This window comes from Colias philodice, chromosome 8 (assembly GCF_061535455.1).
Source record: "Colias philodice isolate Cphi_HAF_F1 chromosome 8, ilColPhil1 Martin Lab GWU primary, whole genome shotgun sequence".
NCBI lineage: Eukaryota > Metazoa > Arthropoda > Insecta > Lepidoptera > Pieridae > Colias > Colias philodice.
The window spans coordinates 11,159,048-11,179,969 of NC_143093.1; the positions used below are offsets into that span (position 1 = coordinate 11,159,048).

The window sequence follows — 20,922 nt, forward strand, 5'->3', positions numbered from 1 at the left end:
TGTGCAAAAATAAGAAGGAGCGCGAAAAAAATTTTTTTTGCAGACCAGTGTCATTTACAACTAAGGACTGTATTTTTAAATTACCATTTTTTATGTTATAATAAATATTTTTTATGTTACTGCGTGTTTCATTTGCCAAACGGGTTGATAATTTTCCGGATAGTGCTCGGTCCACTCCAATTTCCTTTCAACAGTCGATTCCAATACAAATAGGGAAATATTTTGTTTTGTAAATAAAAACATATGCGACGTTCCTTAGCCTGAAAACACAAAAATATATGATTTACGAGTAACCATAGAATATCGATAACAACTGCAACGGTCTGATTAATACAAAACCCTTTTATACAAAAAAAATGTCTTCGTGAACTAAGAAAGAAACCATATGAAAACATGAAAAGAAGTCTATTTATCAAATACCGAATATGTAGATACCAATATAAATATTTTAATTTCTTGCACATCTCTATTAAATCAAAAGTTGATAGTACATACTACATAGGTATTTATTTTTACATATCTGAAGAATACTTAGGTAAGTATATATCCATGAATCCAGTGCTTTAGTAATTACCTGATCAACTGGTAGAGTTTCACAAACCGTCCCTCCGTATTTAAACTCGGCAATAATACCACCTTTATAAGATGTAAGAATGGGACATGCTCCATATCCATCGTATTTAGCTATTGGTTGTTTACCATATAACGTGTCCCAGACGTTTTGGGCTACTATGCCGCTTTGTTGTGCTGAAAATTAGTAGTAGAAAAGAGTAGTTATTTATTCTCAATACATCTTAATACATATTTCCGCGAAAAAATATAGGTAATCGCGGTTTCTAATCGTAATTTGAATTATAAATTGAAAAACTGTCCCTTGATTAAACAAACACAAACACGTTACACTAGGGTTGATTTGGATATCCTGGCGTGCGGTGATCGCATTCTCGGAGAGCGTGATCTCGCAGAAAGAGGAGGCAGAGCGGGTGCGCGAGAGGGATCCTCACGCGGACCCGATCCGGCGCAGACGTCTTATTGGGCGTCGTCGCCGTGTTGCGGCCGCTTTACACGGTCGCAACGTGCCTCCTTGACGAAGGGCGCCGGGCGGTGGAACGGGGAATGTAATCCATCGTCCGGTGCGGTGAGGCGACTTGAGACGTGTTCCGCTCATGCCGCCAACGGGAGGGAAGAGCAGGCACCTTTCCTGTTCTTGGCTTGCGCCTGGCCTGGAGATGGGCTGCCGCCGAGGGGGTCGCGGAAGAATTCTAACAAATACCCGCGGCCCCATCATTAAAGCGGCTCGACGGAACACAGTGGGGTTTTAGTCGGTAAGAATCCGACATAACCCACGGCTCCTTCCCCGGGGGCCGTGGGTATCTTTGGAAGATTTCCCCACTATAAAAAAAAAAAAAATGATTTGGATGCAATTTTTAGCCTGGCTAGTGGCATACCCTGGCTACTGCGGTAAGATTGTAAATGATGGTTATTCATCAACACCAACATCACATTGACTATATAACGAGTAGTCGATATTAACGACTATTATTTTTCAATTCTTTACAATGTGAAAATAATAAATACACCACCTTATTATAAATATATTGTCTGTTATAACGTGAGACACGTTTTACTCTCTATCAAACACCCATTCGTTTCGTTCTCATAAGAACCCTATATTATTATTTACCATTTTATATCACTTACCTACTGCAGCAGCAGTTTTGCTATTGGGCGTGTTCAAGCAATCCCCAATCCCATACACATTGGGGTAACACTTGTGTTGCAGGGTGTACTTGTCCACGTTTAAATAACCGTCATTGACCAATTCGGAACATTTTGTGAGACAAGCCGGTGGAGACATGGGAGGAGTCACGTGCAGGAAGTTGTATGGGAGGGTTATAGTCTATAAAGAGTGTATGAATTTTTAGGTCTGGTTTTGATAGCTAATTAAAAAAAAATATAAATAACAGAAAAAGACGTCCTAACTCCTATATCGTTACATAATTTTGTACAATAAATGCCTTGCTCATGTTTACAGCCATTATTTTCACTGCAGATGGAAAAGCCTAGAGGAAAAGTGAATAATAAAAAGTGCAGTCAAAATTTCATAAAATGCTTTGCTTAATTTGATGGACATTACGTTGGACATTATTAATTATTACGTAAAGCAATGTGCCCACACCTGGCCATTGGATCCTCTAAAAACAGCAGCACGAGATTTCACTTCAACCAGCTCTAAATGATAATTTACAGCTATATTCCTGTTTTGCGCAATCTTGTTCAAAGCTGTTGCGTACTTGGGAATACCAAAGAGAGCGTCTTTTGGTGTTACGTAGGTTATATTCGTTCGCGGACGAATTTTTCGCTGCAAATATAGAAGAAAACTAGAAATAAGATGTAGGTACTAAGTTAACTCTAAGTTCATTTTTTTTCTACAAAATATAAATTCAACTGTTTCAATTTTCTCTGCAAAAATTCAGAAATAGTGGTAGTTAACTATTTAATTGGACGTTCTTCGTATGAATGTAGGTTTATTGGAAAACTTATCAATTCACAACATTGTCGTTTAGCTAGAAAATAAATGATTTACGAAATGGTAAAATATTTGTTAAGACTTGTACACACTTTCATTATATCTATTTATGTGCCTGACCAAGACTTAATATTAACGAATAGAACAAGAAAACTATAAACCTGTGACCAATAATCATGCGCCAAGTACATAATCTTCTGCGCTGCGCCAGAGCACTTGCCGACTTCCTTCGGGAACGTGAACACAGCATGACCACCATCGAACTGCTGGATGCAGCACCAACATTTGGTGCAGTGTTGAGGGGAGTATATCGTGGAGACGGGTGATAGAGGGTCGTTGAGGAAACGGGTTAGACCTGGAATCTAGAAGGATGTCAAGTAGATACTCATGAGAATCTGTAACTACATATTTATTATTAATTTTGTTGAAATCATAAACTGATCAGTAGATGTAGATTCTCAAAAAAGAAACACAATTAAAATAAAATGAAAACACATTCACTATTAATATTAACTTTGAATAGAGCTGTTGATAGAGTCAAAGGTATTTTGAAATAACGGATCGAAACTTACCTATGCATTAATTAAATTGATAGAATGTCTGCTGAAAGCTGACCCAAAATGTTTATTGTGACTCAATGCAGAATGTTACACGCAATTTGTAGAAGTACATTGACCATAAGTACTTAGTAATTTATTTAAATTATAGCACAGATTTACCTTATCATAATCATTCTTCAAGCCCACTCCAATAACCATGACTTCATACCGAACCCTGTACCCGCATTTCGTATGGACAATATTATTACTTGGATCGAATTCATCCACTTGATCTTTCAGCCACATCACCCTGGGAGGTACTAAGGATTTGAAGGGTCGGTGGCTTTGGGAAAAGGGCTTTATTCCTGCGCCAATTAGCGTGAATAGGGGCTGGTAGTAATGTACCTTAAAATTTGTTGTTCGATGTTTCAGAAAGAATACAGTCATCTCATCAGAAAGAATCAGTACATTTCTCAATTTAGCTACAAATAGAATATAACTGTGTCTGTCTGTTACGCTTTCTTCTCTAAACCACTGAATCGTGTTTGATGAAACTTTGAACAGGGATAGCTACTTGACTGTGTTATAGACTTACATTTGTACAAATAAGAAAAATTAAACTAATAGGCTTTAGGTATGTACGTTACGTACTCCAAGTGAAGTAAATAAATCGACCCTGATCGATTCTCTAATTTTGCACTAAAAATACCATCTATTAAAATGCAGTTGTGTATTAATTGATATGATGCTATTATAAAAACATAATTTTATCTCATTACCGTCGAAGGTTCAATCAATATGATATCCTTGTCGCCAAGTTTCTTATGCAATCGCCAAGCCACGCTGCAGCCACCGGTTCCTCCTCCCACCACCAATACCTTACATCTATAACATGGCCTTATAAGGATTGATAATAAATATCACACATGTAGTAGACTGCAGAAGCACTCGGTATTAGACTATACACAAGAAGTATATAAGAATAAGAAATTATTAAAAAAAAAACAAAATCGAATCATAGTAATTTATATCTAGAATAGACTTCCTTTGGATCTCTTTTGAATCATCATAATACACAGAAATTATGAAATGCTTCTGAATGCTGTTTCGAATAGGTAGGTAAGAGATAACGGTGCATTTGCATCAAATGAACATAGAGCTAAAGCTAGAGCAAGAGCATTCATTCGTGAACTTTTAGTGTAAACGAAAACTCGTATTCAGTGTTGTTCAGTATTGGAACATTGCAAAGAATCTTTTCGAACGCACTAAGAACAACGAAAGAATGCTCTACGCCTGTTTACACTAAAAGAATTTGACATGGTGGGATTTCAAAGAGCATTCGCTCGTTTGATGTACATGCACGGTCATACGAAACTAGTGCTAGATCTGTGTTCGACAATGTTTTTCAAATAGCAAATTTTAAGTAGAAAATGTATTTCATAAAATATAATAATATGAATAATAATTGGTAATAATGAAAGCTTACCTAAACTCATTCTTACAAGCATAATAATAGTGTCGGATTAATGTATTAGATACTCTAATATTTTTGAGAAAAAAACTAGGTTTTAACATTTTTTAACATTTTTAATTTAAAAATTATGACATCGGCATCGTGTATGTATATGCTAATAGAGCAGGCTCCAAGGAGATGTTCGTTTGCAAAAATAGCGGACCTAAATCTGACTTCTGATATATATTGTATAGATCCCAGACATCCTATAGACAGATGTTGCCAACCAGTTTTGTGGTCCCCCTCCCCCCACCCCGGTAATTAAATATGGCATACAAAGAAAAAAATAAAAATTTCCAAAACATGCCGTGGGGGGTATCAAATGAAAGAGCTTATTGAGTAGATCACGAATATATAGCATACTATAACATTTCTAACACTTTCTCTAAGATTTTTTAGAAAATTTACGAAAATGCTCCATTTTTGAGTTAACTTTAAACCACTATAGATTGAAAACTCATGAATATATTTTTAAAATTTTTTTTTTATATAATTAACAATAGTCCATTGTTTACGATTCAATAGTTCGTAATAAAATATAAGTGAGCTATATGTATGTGGTGGATTTGATGACCCCACAAAATGTTTTAAATTGCAAGGCGCAACTTTCACTGAAGTTACCGATTTGAAATCTAATCACACAGAGGCTGATTCAAGAATGTTGCAGAGATAATTATTCTAAGCCCTGACACCGATATTTTTTTATTAGGCCTTTATTTCTGGCATAAACTTGAAAATATACTCGCCATCTTTGAATGCTCCCCCCACTCCCCCATGCAACTATTTCACTGTAAGAACTATTGAATCGTAAACAATGGACTATTGTTAATTATTTAAAATAATAATTTAAAAAATATATTCATGAGTTTTCAATCTATAGTGGTTTAAAGTTAACTCAAAAATGGAGCATTTTCGTAAATTTTCTAAAAAATCTTAGAGAAAGTGTAAGAAATGTTATAGTATGCTATATATTCGTGATCTACTCAATAAGCTCTTTCATTTGATACCCCACACGGCATGTTTTGGAAATTTTTATTTTTTTCTTTGTATGCCATATTTAATTACCGGGGTGCGGGGAGGGGGACCACAAAACTGGTTGGCAACATCTGTCTATAGGATGTCTGGGATCTATACAATATATATCAGAAGTCAGATTTAGGTCCGCTATTTTTGCAAACGAAACTCCACTGAGAGTCCGGTCTATAAGTATTAAATCTAGGTGGCTTTTAAATTAACATGATCTATTTAAGCATGTAGAAATACGTTTCTAAACCTATCCATGGATTTTGGATAGCTCCCATGTTTTTTTTTTTGTGATGAAGCTGGCCAGAGCTTAATTTTACCTAATAAATTGCTATTATGTAGTATATACTCTAAGTAAAAAAAAAAGAAATATTCATACGCACAAGAGACACATTTAGAAATTAAAGATTTTAACGGAATTTAAACGCGTTATATTAATTATAATCACATTATTATATTATTTGCCCGTAACTGCGCTCGCTGCAAAGTGTTCAAAACGACGGGATTATAAATATATATATTATAAATAAATCGCGTTTAAAATCCGTTAAAATCTTTAATTTCTAGTATTACTCGTAAAATCAAACAAGAAAATACTACAATAGACACATTTCAAGGATATAAATAAAACACCAAGTAACAAGAATATATTTTTATTATACAACAATAAATGTATAAAATATTTATTTCCTCACATAAACAATATTTAGTATTTACAATCATTTTTACAAAACATCAGTCGCTGAGAGACAATTTGTCATTAGTTTTATTACAATTTCATATTCAACAATACATTATTAACTATATACATATAAAATTCTCACGTAAGTGTTTATAACCAATTCCTCCGAAACGGCTGGACCGATTTTGATGAAATTATTTGTGCATATTCAGTAGATCATAGATGTCAGAATAGTGATAAGTTTATTGTGGCAGTCAAAATTGAGTTAAACTTAGATGACTAAGCTTATCAATTAGAACTTTTAAAATAAATATTTCAAAAACGAGCCTTTTTTAACATCTTTTATAAGTATTTTACATTATTTTTACAATATTTACATAAAAAACGGAATTAATGACATTAATCAGGATTTACGCCTGTTCTTTTCTTAAAAAAAAAAAACAATTTGTTCATATTTTTTAACACGTTTGTTTTTCCGTATCTCTTAAACGGACATAACTTTTTGATTGACATGTACGGACAAAAAGTCCATAAGAAAAAACGAATTGTTTTTAAGCTATTGCATAGCTTCTATCGCGGGCCTTGAGCGCGGGGACCGAATCGAGAAATTTCGTAACGAAAAACCTCACGCTCCCCACTCCGACGGGCGCGGAGGTGTGGCTTGAAGGCATAGCATGCAATAGCTTTACCGCGGCAGTCCCCGAGTGCCACACGTATTTTTTTAATATAAGAACCATAGAGTTTAGAAGGAAGAAGATTTTTCATTAATTTATAATTCAAAAAATTACAGCTTACAAATTTTTCTTGATATAATTATATTTTATCAATAATCAAGTAAACGAGTAACATTTTTAAAAATAAATCAATAATTTTTTTCTTCCATCTACCCTCATTAACGTAAATCCCGTAATATCAAACTACCGTCAAATATAAACGAAAATAGTAATTTACAATATATTAACGAAATAAATACAAATAAAATATTAATTAGCGAAGGGGTTGATAATTTTCCTCACAAATTCCGGGCCGTGGTAGTTACCCTTTAACATAAACTGCCAATACAGGAATGGGAATAGATCTCTCTTCATGTAGTACGCTAGCGTGCTTTCACGAGCCTGCAAAATAGAATAAAAACAATTTAAAATATATAAAATGTGTATTTTGTTTTAGTCAAAGTCTAAAAAGTTATAATTAAATATGTAGAAGGGTCAATTCTGTAGTTTGAAAATATAAATAGCAGGGGGTGTTACTGGATCGATACCAAACCCAAACTTGTGATTAAAAAATTTTTGTCTGTCTGTATGTGAAGGCATCACGGGAAAACTAACGGTTCGATTTCGATGAAACTTGGTATAATTATGCCTTTTTATCCCGGAAAAATACGTAGAAAAAATAAATCTTAATTTTTCTTAATTTTTCCGCGCGTACGGAGTCGCGGGCGGATGCTAGTCTGCCATAAAATAAATATTCATAATATAATTATAAAGTATAGTGTAACGTCGTGTAGTGTAGTGCAGTATAATGTCGTGTATTGTGGTGTAGTGTAGTGTAATGACATGTATTGTGGTGTAGCGTAGTGTAGTGTAGCGTAGTGTAGTGTAGCATAGTGTAGTGTATTGTAGTGCGGTGTAGTGTTACCTGGTTAACGGGCATGGTCTCGCACGGCACGCCGTCGTACAGGAACTCGGCGAGGATACACTTGCCATATGCCGTGACGATCGGGCACGCACCGTAGCCGTTGTACTTGTGATGTGGTGTGTTGCCCGACATCGTGCTTAGTAAGTTCTGTTCTAGCACGTAGGCTTGTTTCGCTAGAAGAAAACAATGGAATATATCATTTATTTGGGTTTACATCTCCTTAAATCTTCTTCTATAGAATTATTCATCAGTTACTTTCCAAAAATCTCTTTACAGAGGACTCTAATGGCAGTGTGATGCTCGAACGATATTAAGGGGGTTGTATAACTTAGTATCGATGGGCCTATCATAATAATCAAATCCGAACTACATATTTTCATTTGCAATCAATTAAAATAGTGTAATTTTATTCCAAATCATATAATAAAAAATAGCTTAAAAACACGCGATATTATTGTATTGATAAGCGTACAAGGGTACAAAGTTTGAATTCAATCTGTCCGTCTAAAGTAGATCAAAATCGAGTCTAAAGCATACAAACATACAGGGGAACCTAATAAAATCGAGTTTTAAAGCCACTTACCAATAGCAGCTGCAGTTTTACTATTCGGCGTGGTCGTACAGTCCCCTAGACCATACACATTGGTATACTTCTTGTGCTGTAGGGTGAACTTGTCCACGTCCAAATAACCGGTGCTATCGGCTAGAGGGGAGGTGTTGAGGAATTGTGGGGTCGACATGGGCGGGGTCACGTGGAGCATGTCGTAAGGGAGGGTGGTCTCCTGGTGGGGTATTAATAAATATATAAAATAAATAGAAAATTTCGTCTGTTTGTTGTTCTTTTGGGACACATCACTGATTTCGATGAAATTCTTCTTTTTTAAAGATGTTAAAAGAAAAAAAAAATGTTGTGTGGTTTTATGAAACCACGGTAAAAGTGAAACTGTTCGAACGGTTCCGAACACTGCTTTGACGGTCGGCTGCCGAGTAGGTATACCTACTCGGCAGCCGCGATACACGCGACATGCGCTACACAGACCAAAAAGTTTGAGACGATGTAATAAAAGTTTCACTTTAAAAATCAAAGCAAACAATACATTAAAATTAGCAAAAGGCGGCCTTATCACAAGGTAGGGATTATACACTTGCATATGAAACGCGTATTAGACATCACTGGACTATAAAATATGTAAGAAAAGAAGCAACATCTCCCTTAAAATCACTCTCCTTATCCTACCAACTCTTCTATTGTACGTTCAAGAAGTTACTTTAGGGCCGATTTTTCAATCCCGAGATAAACAGTCTAATAACTACCCCTCAAATAGATTTATTCAATTATTTATCTAACTCATTACGGCTCGCCTATTTTTCAATCGTGATTTATTTGATGAATAACTATCTGACCAAATATTTCCATATTGGCAGCACTGCTCTCGGAGTGGCGAAACAAACATATTAAATTAGTCAGGTTAGAGCGGGATAGAGTCAACTCTTGCAATTTGTCAACAACCGTCATTATGACTCACGTCAGGAGTGCACTTGTCTTCTATGATTGTTGATTGTTGTTTTGATTCGAGTAAAGAGTTTGGTTAAATTTGTGTTTCAATTTATATATTTTACGATGGAAACGACATACTTAAAGGCAGCGTTCGGCAAATTTTCAATGGCATGGTCATCAGTACTATCAAAAACATCAATTTCAATATGATTTGAATTGATAATAATTATATAGAAAGAGGTTTAATTGTTAATAATTCTACGCTCTATGTTATGACATACGAAAATATCCCAAATTTGACGCGTCAGTTGTCAACTCAAACGCCTAACCGTCGAATAGCGCGCTATCTGGCCGTTGGAGCGGCAAATAGATTTATTCCTCAAATAACGTAGTTATTCGATAGATAAGTCCTATTCGTCTATTGAAAAATTGAATATTTTGTTAACTGAAGAATAAAGTCTATCTAGCTGTTTATCTGGGCATTGAAAAATCGGCCCTTAATCATGCACTATCTAACTACCCTGATTGATTTACTCCCAGAACAATAAAATAACTTTTTTTTTACTTAACATTAAAACATCTTTTTGTTATTTTTTGATACTTTCTTAAAAAAAATCTCTTACCTTACTCCTATCATCCGTGTTAAAGAACACAGCTTCCTTCTTATCCGCTCTAATTTCCTTCAGCACAGTTTTATAGTTGACGTTTATCCGTCTCTCCGCTACCACCTTCATGAGAGCGTCTGCGTATTTCTTGACGCCGAATATGACGGGCAGACACGTGTTGTAGGTAATGTTTGTGCGGGATCGGATGTTTTTCTGGGATATGAAGAATAAAAGAAGAATATTGATTTAATAAAGTAGTGTTAATTTCAATCTAAAATAAATGAATTACTTGGTTATAACCTTGCTCCTCTTTCTTAAAATTGAAGATATTATTCAATTTTCAAAAGTTTCCTAAGTGCATATTTCTCAATGTTAATCAGATAGTGTAATATATTTTTTTTATTTTGCTACCCCATCATATTTCTGAAGTTACGTCTCGAATTTTGATAATAATGTACGTTAAATATCTAGATGAGTACATAAATATATTACCTAATCTGTACCTACTCTGTAAATCACAAGCATATGAAAACACGTATAAAATAAATATAAAATAGACGCGGGAAGTCCCTTCACTGCAAGTACATACTTGTTTTTGAAAAGACAATGAACGATTAATATTGTTGTACTGATAATATTATTTGTATTTATATAGATGCTCTTCAAATTTTCTGAACTTCCCTAAACGACTGAACGCATTTTTTTATATATTTTTTTTTGTGTAGAAAAAAAATGTTCCAGGATATGATCACTGGTCAATATCTCACTTTTTCTGGCGTTTGTGGTTATCACGTCCACAGTATGGTTCACCAAAACACCGCCTCACCCCCTTGAAGCTTTTTATATCGGCCCATGTTTTCTCTCAGTACAAAACCTATTATTTACTGACCAAACAAGAAAAAAGGCAAGATTTTCCTAGCATACATATATTATACCTTTCCAAAATACGAATCCGCCATGTAGGCAATCTTCTGCGGTGCCCCAGGACATTTGATGGGCGTGTCCGGGTATGTGAACACCGCTTCACCCCCCTCGAAGCTTTTTATATCGGCCCATGTTTTCTCGCAGTATTGTGGAGAGTATATAGTGGACACGCGGCTTTGCTTGTCATCGAGGGCTTCGCGGAGACCGGGTACCTGGTTAGGTTTGGGTGTTAGGTCTCGTCTTTTGATGTTATATTGTAGTAATGCAATAAATAAGATGAAAAATTATAGAATACAAATGTAAAAAGTGCGAAAAAGTACTTTTCGGGGCTAAATAAAGGGTATTTTAGTGTATGTAGATTGAAGGTGAACTTAGTTGTATATTTATTTTATTAAGGCGCTTATTGCATTGCATTTTTAATAGTAACAAATCGGGAATGACTTGACAAATAAAGATGTGAGTTACACACAATCAGGTGCTATCCAACAAAAAATAGATTCTTTGAATTTTTTTAATCAATAAAGGTCAAGATTTCAAGGTCGGTTTAATTACATTTGTAATTTAATGTTTTTTATGTCATTCAATACCTGACTCATAACATCAAAACAAGTGATTACTTCAACACAAACGGCTATAAAACGAAATTATGTTTTGTTACATTGCAGCTTCGCATTGCAACGATAAGATATGTTTTTAAATTGTTTTGCACTTGAAATCTGAAGCTGTATATTTCTTTCCTCTCATTGAATATTTAAAATGTTAATGAATTTACTGAGAGTTTTCACATATTGATTTCTGTATTATATTGTATTAAAACTTTATTATAAGAGGTACTCTTTAAGTATTCACATAATTAGTTTATGTTATTCAGCAAGATATCAAAGTCTTATGGTCTCTAACTAGCTATTTATTATGTGCCTGTACTCACAAGCTTACTTAACTTATTCATGAAATATCAGTATGTACTAAGCTCAAAAATCAAAATGACTCACCCTATCATAATCATACTTCAGTCCAGCCGCGATCACCACATACTCATATTTTATTTCGTCTCCTTTAGCCGTTTTGACCACACATCTATCTGGGTCTATGTGTTCCGCTGAATCTTGTAACCATGTAGCGTTGGAGGGTAGAACGCTTTTAGCGTCGCGGCGGGTCGCTTCGACCGTGGTCACTCCGGAACCAACTAACGTGAAAAGCGGTTGGTAGTAGTGGTCCTGGAAGGGTTAAAAGTGTGAATACTTTTCCAGAAAAGCATTGCAATGGCCATGCAAAGGAGTAAGCTTTATTTAGTGGTCAGCGCCTCGTAGTTTAAATGTTGATAAAATCTTTATGTACGATGCAACCATACAGAGCGCAACATCATCATTTTTTGTATGTCACAGCATTTTCATTTTCATATAGCATTAGTTCACGTAAAAACGTCGCGTGCCGCGTACGTGTGTAACTCGTAGTATTATAGCAATATTAAAGCATATTATCTCAGCAGCTTAGTTTTATTATCAGCACCAGCATCCCCAGGTGTACAAACCATACACTTAATATATTATTTACCTTAATTTAATAATATGAACATCATAATAAAATAATGTAGCATACAAATTGTTAATATAAAATGTGTGATGCATATAATATAATGTATACTATGACTAATTGATTTTGCCTACAATCTACATATTCAAAGTCAAGGACAAGGTTATATTCATGTTTTAAAAATGTAAAAATTTTAAGTGAGTTATATTTTATGACTTTAAATGGATTTTTAGAGCTATAAATAAAAGAATTATTATATTAAACAAAAAAAAAATGGTTACTAAAAAAACCACTGAACAGAGAACTAAAATAATAAGCAATACTCACCGAACTTGGTTCTAGAACGATCACAGATCCTTTCTTCATTCGTTTAGCGAACTTAGCCGCCATAGTGCATCCCCCAGTCCCACCCCCAATTACAAGCAATTTACATCTGTAACAATATAGTAATCTTAATATTTATACTATAAACTAGCTGTTCCCCGCAGTTTCACCTGCATTTCTCTGCTCCTGTTGATCTTAGCGTGATTATATATAGCCTATAGCCTTCCTCGATAAATGGGCTATTTAACACCGAAATAATTTTTCAATTCGGACCATTAGTTCCCAAGATAAGCGCATTCAAACAAACAAACTCTTCAGCTTTATAATATTAGTATAGATTAAATCATTGTATGTAATCATGTAATGTACTACAAGTACATAAGTACTTGTAGTACATTTTACTAAATTGTAATAAAAATGTACTACAAGTACTTATGTACAAACTAAATCAATCTAAATCAATTTAAATTTTACTTGAAAAGTTAAAAATTGAGTTTTTTATAAAAATGTTATGGCTATTTACAATAACATATTCTACCATTTGAAAATTAAAATCCATAACTTGTCAATTATTAGTGCAAATTAACCTTGTAAATTGTATGCTATAACATGAATAAGTATACCTCGTCAATCCAGATAATTGTGAACAGGGGTGATTGGAAACAACTAACAAGAATTTTTTTTCTATTTATTAACCCTTAAAGCTTTTCTGTCACTTTTTTAGTACATGTACTTAATACCGTGTAAATCTTGAACGTTCCAAAAAATCGAGAAAATTGACTACGTTGGAGAAAGTACGTTAACAATCCTTTATTTTTCTCCTACATGCCAATTATAGAGAACATTTCATTCGTGTGCTAGATGACTGTTGAATTTAGGTATTCCCGGAATTAGTGATGGTTTGTGTTTCTGGTCAATAATAGCTTTAATGAAATAGTTTCCATGTTTGATTGCTATTGATTTAACTTTCAGGTGAGATAAAGTGTTGTTTTTGCTCTAAAGATTATGAAATATTCAAATAATTCTATGACAAAATATTCGAAATATAGCTGGTCCGTTTTTTGGGACAGTGCCGTAGATACAGGTAACTAAGAACCCATTGGCATGTCCCAAGAAGCGGACGTTGCCATGATTCGTACTTTAATAAAATATCACTTTTATGGGATTTTCTTGCTTTACAGTCTCTAATTATATGTAGAATTATTTTTAATTAAGTTCAAAATTACGAATATTATCTAAGACCAGTTAAATCTGTTGGGTCTACAATAGAACCGGGAGTTCCTCGACCTCCACATGCATTTCGTCTAAATGTCCTAATCATCGGCCAAATATCACTTCACATTTTAGAAAAACCATTATTATTTGTATTAAATGAAACCAAAGGTTGCTTGACACGAAATAATAAATGTTATTTAACTTTCCACACAACTAAATAGTGTGACTGAGCTCGAGATGGCTCAATTATCATTTGTTAGGTATTTAGTTATAATTGAAGAATTTTTTGTTATAATAGATAGTGAAAATACTGTGATACAATAAAACAATAAAATGCTACTTGAAATTGTTTTCAATTGTGTTATATTAAGTGAATTTTATTTTTTTTCATTCTTATTTTATAAGCTGTATGACAGCGTTGTCCGTTTTTTGAGACAGCAATGAAAACGGGGTTCTTGGCAAAGGCCGTTTTAACGGACATCCTGAAAAACCTACTTACCTACAGAATTTTTTTTATATATTTTTCTCTACTATAGTATTTTTTAATCAATAACTATCACTAAAACCAATTCAGGTCATATCTGGGTACATTATTTCAGGGCTTGCCGTGTTAAGGGTTAATCACTCAGGTGAATTTCCAAGCATTTAAAAATATTAAATACCAAAATAAATAAGCTTAAAACTATTTCCAAAAAATCAGGTAGGTAGAGATTTCACATAATATTATATGTTCATGTCAAAATATTATGTAAAAACTTGTAATTTATATAAAACTTACGACTGGTCTTGCAGACAAGCACTGGACACCGACAAATTTCTTATAATTATAGATTTTGAACAGGGACGAAGTGTGCACAGCGCGTTCATCATCTTTGCGTTTAATCTTATAATAATTAACAATTATTTAATAGCCGGAACGCTATAGGTGCGGTGTTGTTACGCGACTGGCGACTGATAAATTAATTATCTCCTGATTACATATGTCCAGATACCGCTCCGAATGGTCAAGCACTAGGTATATTTTATTATTACAATAGCATTGTTTATTCTTCGTTTCGTATTGATCATTCGATTCAGATAAATTAAATATTTTTTTTTTTTTTTTTTTGCTTTTTATGGCAAGAAGATGTGACTATTTGCCAGTGTCAAGTAAGTATGATAAAAGGTAAGGAAACAATTCGCGGTAAGGAATAAGGTGAGGAGATTTGGATTTAAGTCAGAGGAGTTGGGAAATATTTATATATACATAGATTACTATTTATATTATTATTTACATATTATATTTACGTTTTATGTTAGGTACTAGCACAGACTAATAATAATAAACTACGGTACTAGATACAAATATACATATATGTTTATATTATTATAACTTTAAATTATTACTTATTATAAATGATGATAAGGCGTTGTATAACTTTATAGGATTTTGTAGTAAACATAACATACGAGTAGGAAATGGAATACGAAGGGATAGTAGGTTGAATATAAACGAAGAGTGGTCAAGTAAGGGGCATGCAAAAAATATATGATCTATATCTCCTACGTCAGTTCCACATTCACAGATGGCATTGTTTAAAATACCCAGTCTCGCAAGATGAGCTGGGCAACATGTATGACCAAGACGCATTCTTATAATGATAGAGGTTACAAGCTTACAGCCTGTAACTTTATTGAACCAAGGTTTAGTGGGAACGACTTCTTGTAACTTATAATATTGCTTTCCTTTATATAATGTACTTTGTTTCCAGAGATTTTCCCAAGACTCGTGCAAGTAAATTTTAGGCAAACTGACCAAATCATGGCAATAACTCTGATAGGGAACCATGTCTCCACATCGCACAGCAGACCTTGCCAACTCATCAGCTTTTTCATTTCCTTGGATACCACTGTGACTTGGTATCCAAGCAAATGTAACAGAATAACCTTTGAATGAACATTCTAATAATTTACTTTTAATATCAAAAATAATGGGGTAAAAGGGTTTATTAATAAATGAAAATTTGTGAAGACTTTGCAAGGAACTCTTGGAATCTGTAAATATAATTGTTTTTGGCAGTTTCATTAAGATTACATACTCTACGGCCTTAAGTATCCCTAAGCATTCGCCAGTAAAAACTGACGATTCTGGCGGAAGTTTATTTTTAATGTAAATGTTGAACTGCTGGTGAAACACTCCAACTCCTACACAACTCTGAGGTGATGATTTTGATGCGTCAGTATAAATGTGATTATATTTTTCCCATTCTTTACAATTCAATGCATTTTTAAAGTCTATACAAGCATATGTATCATGTTTCGTTATGCCTATATTATAAACTATATCTGGGGATACAAGAAGAGATTTGAAATTATTACTAAATAGCGGCAACGCCGAAGACCGATGAATCGGGGAAGGTATAGATTTAATTCTGTGATAACTTTGAATCAGACATGGTAACATTTTATGGTCCCAATACCTGCATGTTAGAATTTTGCAATAGAGTTTTTCTAATCTATTGAACAAGGGATGACTAGAGAATTGATATAAACGAAATACATATCTATCTGATAAATATTGCCTCCGAAGGGATAGCGGAGGCTCACAACATTCTATTTGAAGCGCATTGATAGGGCTAGATTTCATGGCACCTGTTATTATTCGTAACGCTTTCGATTGTATAAGATCTAACTTTTTAAAGGCTGTAACATTTCCACCGTCTAAGAGAAACATCCCGTAGTCCATAGTACTTCTTATAATGGCATTATAAACAAGCTTCAAACAAAATGGGTGAGCTCCCCACCACACCCCCGAGAGGCACCTTAACATATTTAAATATTTTTCGCACTTTATCAGCACGTAATTTATGTGAGGAGTGCCTGTGAGCCTATAATCCAATATAACGCCTAAAAATTTAGTCTGATCGTGTTGAGGTAAGGTATTATTTTTATACACGATATTTACGGTCGGTGCCGACCGTTGTCTAGAAAAAACTACTACAGAACTTTTGGAAACCGATATATCGAGTGAATTAATATCAAGCCATTCGCCTAATACATGCAAGTTATTGTTTATCGAGTTACAAGCTGAAATTAAATTATCATTTGCAATATACATTACAACGTCATCAGCGTATTGTAATATGTTAACAGAATCAAAAAATATGTCTTCTAAATCGCTTGTATAAATGTTATACAATAATGGGCTGAGGACGGATCCTTGAGGAAGCCCTTTATGTACAGTTCGCGATAATGTAGAGTCAGAATAATTTAACTTTAGATTTAATTTTCTTTCAGTGGCTATTACAATTATAAAGTTAATAAGTATTTCGGGGATCTGTAATTTGATTAATTTATTCTTTAGAATTTGTATATTAACATTATCATACGCAGAATTAATATCAAGGAAAACTGCAATGACATGTTGGTTATCAGAAAAAGCAATACGAATATCCGTTGTTAAAATACTTAAGTTGTCCATAGTACTTTTACCTTTCCGAAAACCAAACTGTGTTTTTGATAATGAGTTATGATGTTCAATATACCATTCTATACGGTTTTTAACTAAATGTTCTGCTATTTTGGCTAATACTGATGATAAAACGATAGGTCTGTAGGAGGATGCTTCCTCTGGGTTTTTGTTAGGTTTTAACACAGGTATTACTTCCTGCTCCTTCCATTGAGGTGGTATATTTCCTGTCAGCAAAACAACGTTAATAATGTTAAGATAATATTCCAAGGCAGAATCGCCGAGGTGCGTGAGGAAGGAGTAAGGTATTCCGTCTAAACCCGGTGCAGAATCGTCCACTCCAGACAAAATACCCTTTAATTCATATAATGTGAATGGTGTTGATAGAATTGCATAGTTATGATCCATTTGAACAGATTTTAAAATGGGAAAGTAAGCTAACTGTGATGGGACTGAAGGTGGAGCTATTGTATCTATAAATTCTTCAGCTAACGATTCTGGAACTATAAATTGTTGATCTCTATAAACTGACCTGAAACGTCTTATAGAGTTCCATACTTCGCTAGGATTAGAATTGGGAGAAAGAGAGGCACAAAATGATTTCCATCCCTCCCTTTTTTTGTCTTTGAGAAGAATATGGGTATCTTTTATAATCGCGTTTAAAATTTCCAAATTTTCTTCTGACATGTCTTTATTATATGCTTTTTCTATGGATTTTCTTTTCTTGATAGCCTCTGAACATTCCTTATCCCACCAAGGGGGAAAAGGTAGTATTGAAGTTTTCGTTGGTTTTGTAGGAAAAATTTCATCAGCTACTTTTAAAATAATTTTTGCAAAAATGTTTGAACATTCTGCTTCTTTCCCCTCTTTGACTTCAGACAGCTCCTTAACCTCGTTTTCTATGCGATTTCGATAAATATCCCAGTCTACATTTTTTAAATTATATTTACAGCGTGGTGATCTTTTATTACAATGCTTATTATTTTTATTAGGAAGATTTAACAAAATTGGGAAGTGGTCGCTTCCAAAAGTAGACACTAAAGGCTTCCACGATATTTTTGAAGCTAAATTTGCCGAGCACATTGATAAATCTACTGCACTAATATTTTCATTAATATGTGTCCGTCGAGTCGGTTCGCCTGTATTCAATAAACATAAATTGAATTTATCAATTAACTCCAATAATAATTCTCCATTGGTATTAGTAATACTACTGCCCCATACTTGATGGTGTGAATTAAAATCCCCTAACACAAGCACTTGTCCATGTAGTGAGTTAAATACCTGTCTTAAATCATTTAAAGCTTCAGAAGTTGGATGGGGTATGTAAATTGACACAACGGAAATTTTGTCAACAACGGCTCCCACAACGTTTAAATTACAAGACTGATTATTGTTGAAAAAAATTATTTTTTTATATAGCAATGAATTTTTTAATAAGATAGCAACCCCACCATATCCATCACTCCTGTCATCACGTAAACAGTGATAGCCAGGAATGCGAAAAAATGAATTTGGTTTTAACCATGTTTCATTTAGGGCAATTGCCAAAGGTTTATATTTATTTATAAGATGTATTAGTTCCGTTTTTTTAGGGATAACACTTCTACAGTTCCACTGAATTATATATGAATCCATTATTATTACCGAAATTTTTGAGCACATTGTTTAACTGAGCAACGTTGGACGGTTTTAAGATATTGTTTTGATGTAAAGCTTCTATTAAGGTTGATAATAAATCTAAAATGACATTATTAGGAGACTGGTCATTACTAGGCTGAATTGCGCAACCATTATCAGGAGCTGGGATCTGATATTCCTTTATGAGGGCTTCATGCGAAGCTCTATCATATCCCACACTTGTTTTAGGTGGAGATCGTGGTTTTAAAGCTACTGTCTTTTTATAAGATGACCTCTGAGTGCCAGCATGTAATAAATTTGTTTTATTTGATGTGAGGTGTACAGTTGGGGTTGACTGTAATATGTCTGTAAAAGATTTAGATATTTGTGGATGTAATTTACTGGCTTCAGCATATGATATATTCTGCTGAGCCATTGAAATTTTAATGTTCCTTTGTCTATTAAATTCTGGACAGACTTTATTCGTAGCGTAGTGAAAGCCAGAACATGTAATACACTGTGCGCAATCTTCCTCAACTGTACATGTCTCACCTGAATGATCTAGACCACATTTATAACAACGAGGTTTCGATCTACAAATGTTTTTTGTATGGCCATATCGGCAACAGTTAAAACATTGAATTGTTGGGAAAATATATAAATCAACCGGTAATGCATTATAGCACATGTATATTTTTTGGGGAAGGACTTGACCATCGAAGGTTAAAATGACAGATTGGGATGGCTTCCAAACATTGGATCCATCAATGTTAACTTTAAAATTGATTCGCCTAATTTTAATAATTTTACCACAACCAGAAGGCACAGAAATATTATCTATAACTTCCTCAGGAGACCAGTCACTCGGAACGCCCCTAACTAAACCCATTCTTGTAATGTGAAATGTTGGTATTTTAGCTTTTAGTTTAAATGTATTTAGATTGTTATTATTTAAAAATGCATTAGCATCGTAAAAGGTTGAAAACGCAACAGAACATCTATTTCTCCCTATTCTCTTAACGCTGCCAGGAACAATATTTTGAATTTTATTTTTCTTTAAAAAATTTCCAAATGTGATAGGGTGCAATGTGGAGCCATCTCCCGCAGAATCTTCAATTCTCTGCACATGAACTATGTATGGATATGCATCTGTTTGGATATAATTGGCACGGATAATATTATCTGTAGGATTAGGTGGAACTGAGTTTGATGTTTCTGCTACATTATTCATTGATATAGAGGAAGAAGGATCATTACTAGAATAATTAATATTTGTATCACTATCATTCATAATTTTTTTACGCCGCCTTTTTCTATTTAGTTCCGGGTCTAATAGTATACTTTCATTGTTTGATTCTAAAGTGACATAACTTGCCACAAGAGGACCAGACCGTAAATCTGACTCCTCTACAAAAGGATCGGGAGGGTCATTCATATTCCCGCCCGAAACTCCCGCGAGGGTTCTTACATACTAAAAATATACAAGAAAACTTACCAATATATACACAAAACTATATGAATTTACAAATATATATAATAAATACAAGTAATATTTACAAAATAAACACCTCTGACTACGAAAAAAATAATTAAAATTAAATCAGCTTTAGAAACACTCCCTCCAACTTCGAAGTTTCCCGCGCTTTCTCAATTAAATATTTTCTCAATCTCAATCAACTGACAATGACATATTTTGAGTTTTGATTTGAGCTGTTTTGAGCTGTCAGACTCCTGACAAGTGACACGCCACAGAGCAAGTAGGGCTGTTTTCCAATTACAGAGCATAATGAATATTATGATTATTTCAAAAAAAAACTACAATGAAACGAA

General features: G+C 34.0%; 3 protein-coding genes across 3 annotated transcripts; all 3 read right to left on the bottom strand.

Annotated features, from left to right (window-relative positions):
* Positions 1–113: 113 nt before the first annotated feature.
* Positions 114–15,118, bottom strand: Sqor (Sulfide quinone oxidoreductase). Its single transcript, XM_089698478.1, has 15 exons — positions 14,803–15,118; positions 12,813–12,918; positions 11,945–12,169; positions 10,964–11,164; positions 10,047–10,241; positions 8,509–8,707; positions 7,935–8,098; positions 4,757–4,758; positions 3,849–3,954; positions 3,250–3,474; positions 2,692–2,892; positions 2,180–2,362; positions 1,702–1,900; positions 575–747; positions 114–260 (listed from the first exon to the last, which is right to left on the bottom strand). Exons 1-15 carry the CDS (start codon positions 14,892–14,894, stop codon positions 129–131), a joined length of 2,403 nt encoding a protein of 800 aa, XP_089554604.1. The 5' UTR covers positions 14,895–15,118; the 3' UTR covers positions 114–128.
* A 2,411-nt stretch (positions 15,119–17,529) lies between these two features.
* LOC149486820 (uncharacterized) lies at positions 17,530–19,069 on the bottom strand. The gene is made up of 2 exons (XM_089698529.1): positions 18,005–19,069; positions 17,530–17,699 (listed from the first exon to the last, which is right to left on the bottom strand). The coding sequence occupies exons 1-2, from the start codon at positions 18,553–18,555 to the stop codon at positions 17,645–17,647; spliced, it is 606 nt and encodes a 201-aa protein (XP_089554655.1). The 5' UTR covers positions 18,556–19,069; the 3' UTR covers positions 17,530–17,644.
* Positions 19,070–19,078: 9 nt separating this feature from the next.
* LOC149486821 (uncharacterized) lies at positions 19,079–20,732 on the bottom strand. The gene has a single exon (XM_089697919.1). It carries the CDS (start codon positions 20,525–20,527, stop codon positions 19,079–19,081), a length of 1,449 nt encoding a protein of 482 aa, XP_089554045.1. The 5' UTR covers positions 20,528–20,732.
* Positions 20,733–20,922: the final 190 nt, after the last annotated feature.

What these genes read in the sequence shown, in the direction of transcription:
- Sqor (XM_089698478.1), bottom strand. Translation starts at nt 14,894, where the DNA reads ATGATGAACGCGCTGTGCACACTTCGTCCCTGTTCAAAATCTATAATT. An exon ending in GCTTGTCTGCAAGACCAGTC is followed by an intron (nt 12,919 to 14,802) that starts GTAAGTTTTATA and finishes ATATTGTTACAG; the next exon opens with ATGTAAATTGCTTGTAATTG. An exon ending in CGCATGATTATTGGTCACAG is followed by an intron (nt 2,363 to 2,691) that starts GTTTATAGTTTT and finishes CTATATTTGCAG; the next exon opens with CGAAAAATTCGTCCGCGAAC.
- LOC149486820 (XM_089698529.1), bottom strand. Translation starts at nt 18,555, where the DNA reads ATGTGCTCGGCAAATTTAGCTTCAAAAATATCGTGGAAGCCTTTAGTG. An exon ending in AACTCTATAAGACGTTTCAG is followed by an intron (nt 17,700 to 18,004) that starts GTCAGTTTATAG and finishes TTTTGCTGACAG; the next exon opens with GAAATATACCACCTCAATGG.
- LOC149486821 (XM_089697919.1), bottom strand. Translation starts at nt 20,527, where the DNA reads ATGAATGACCCTCCCGATCCTTTTGTAGAGGAGTCAGATTTACGGTCT.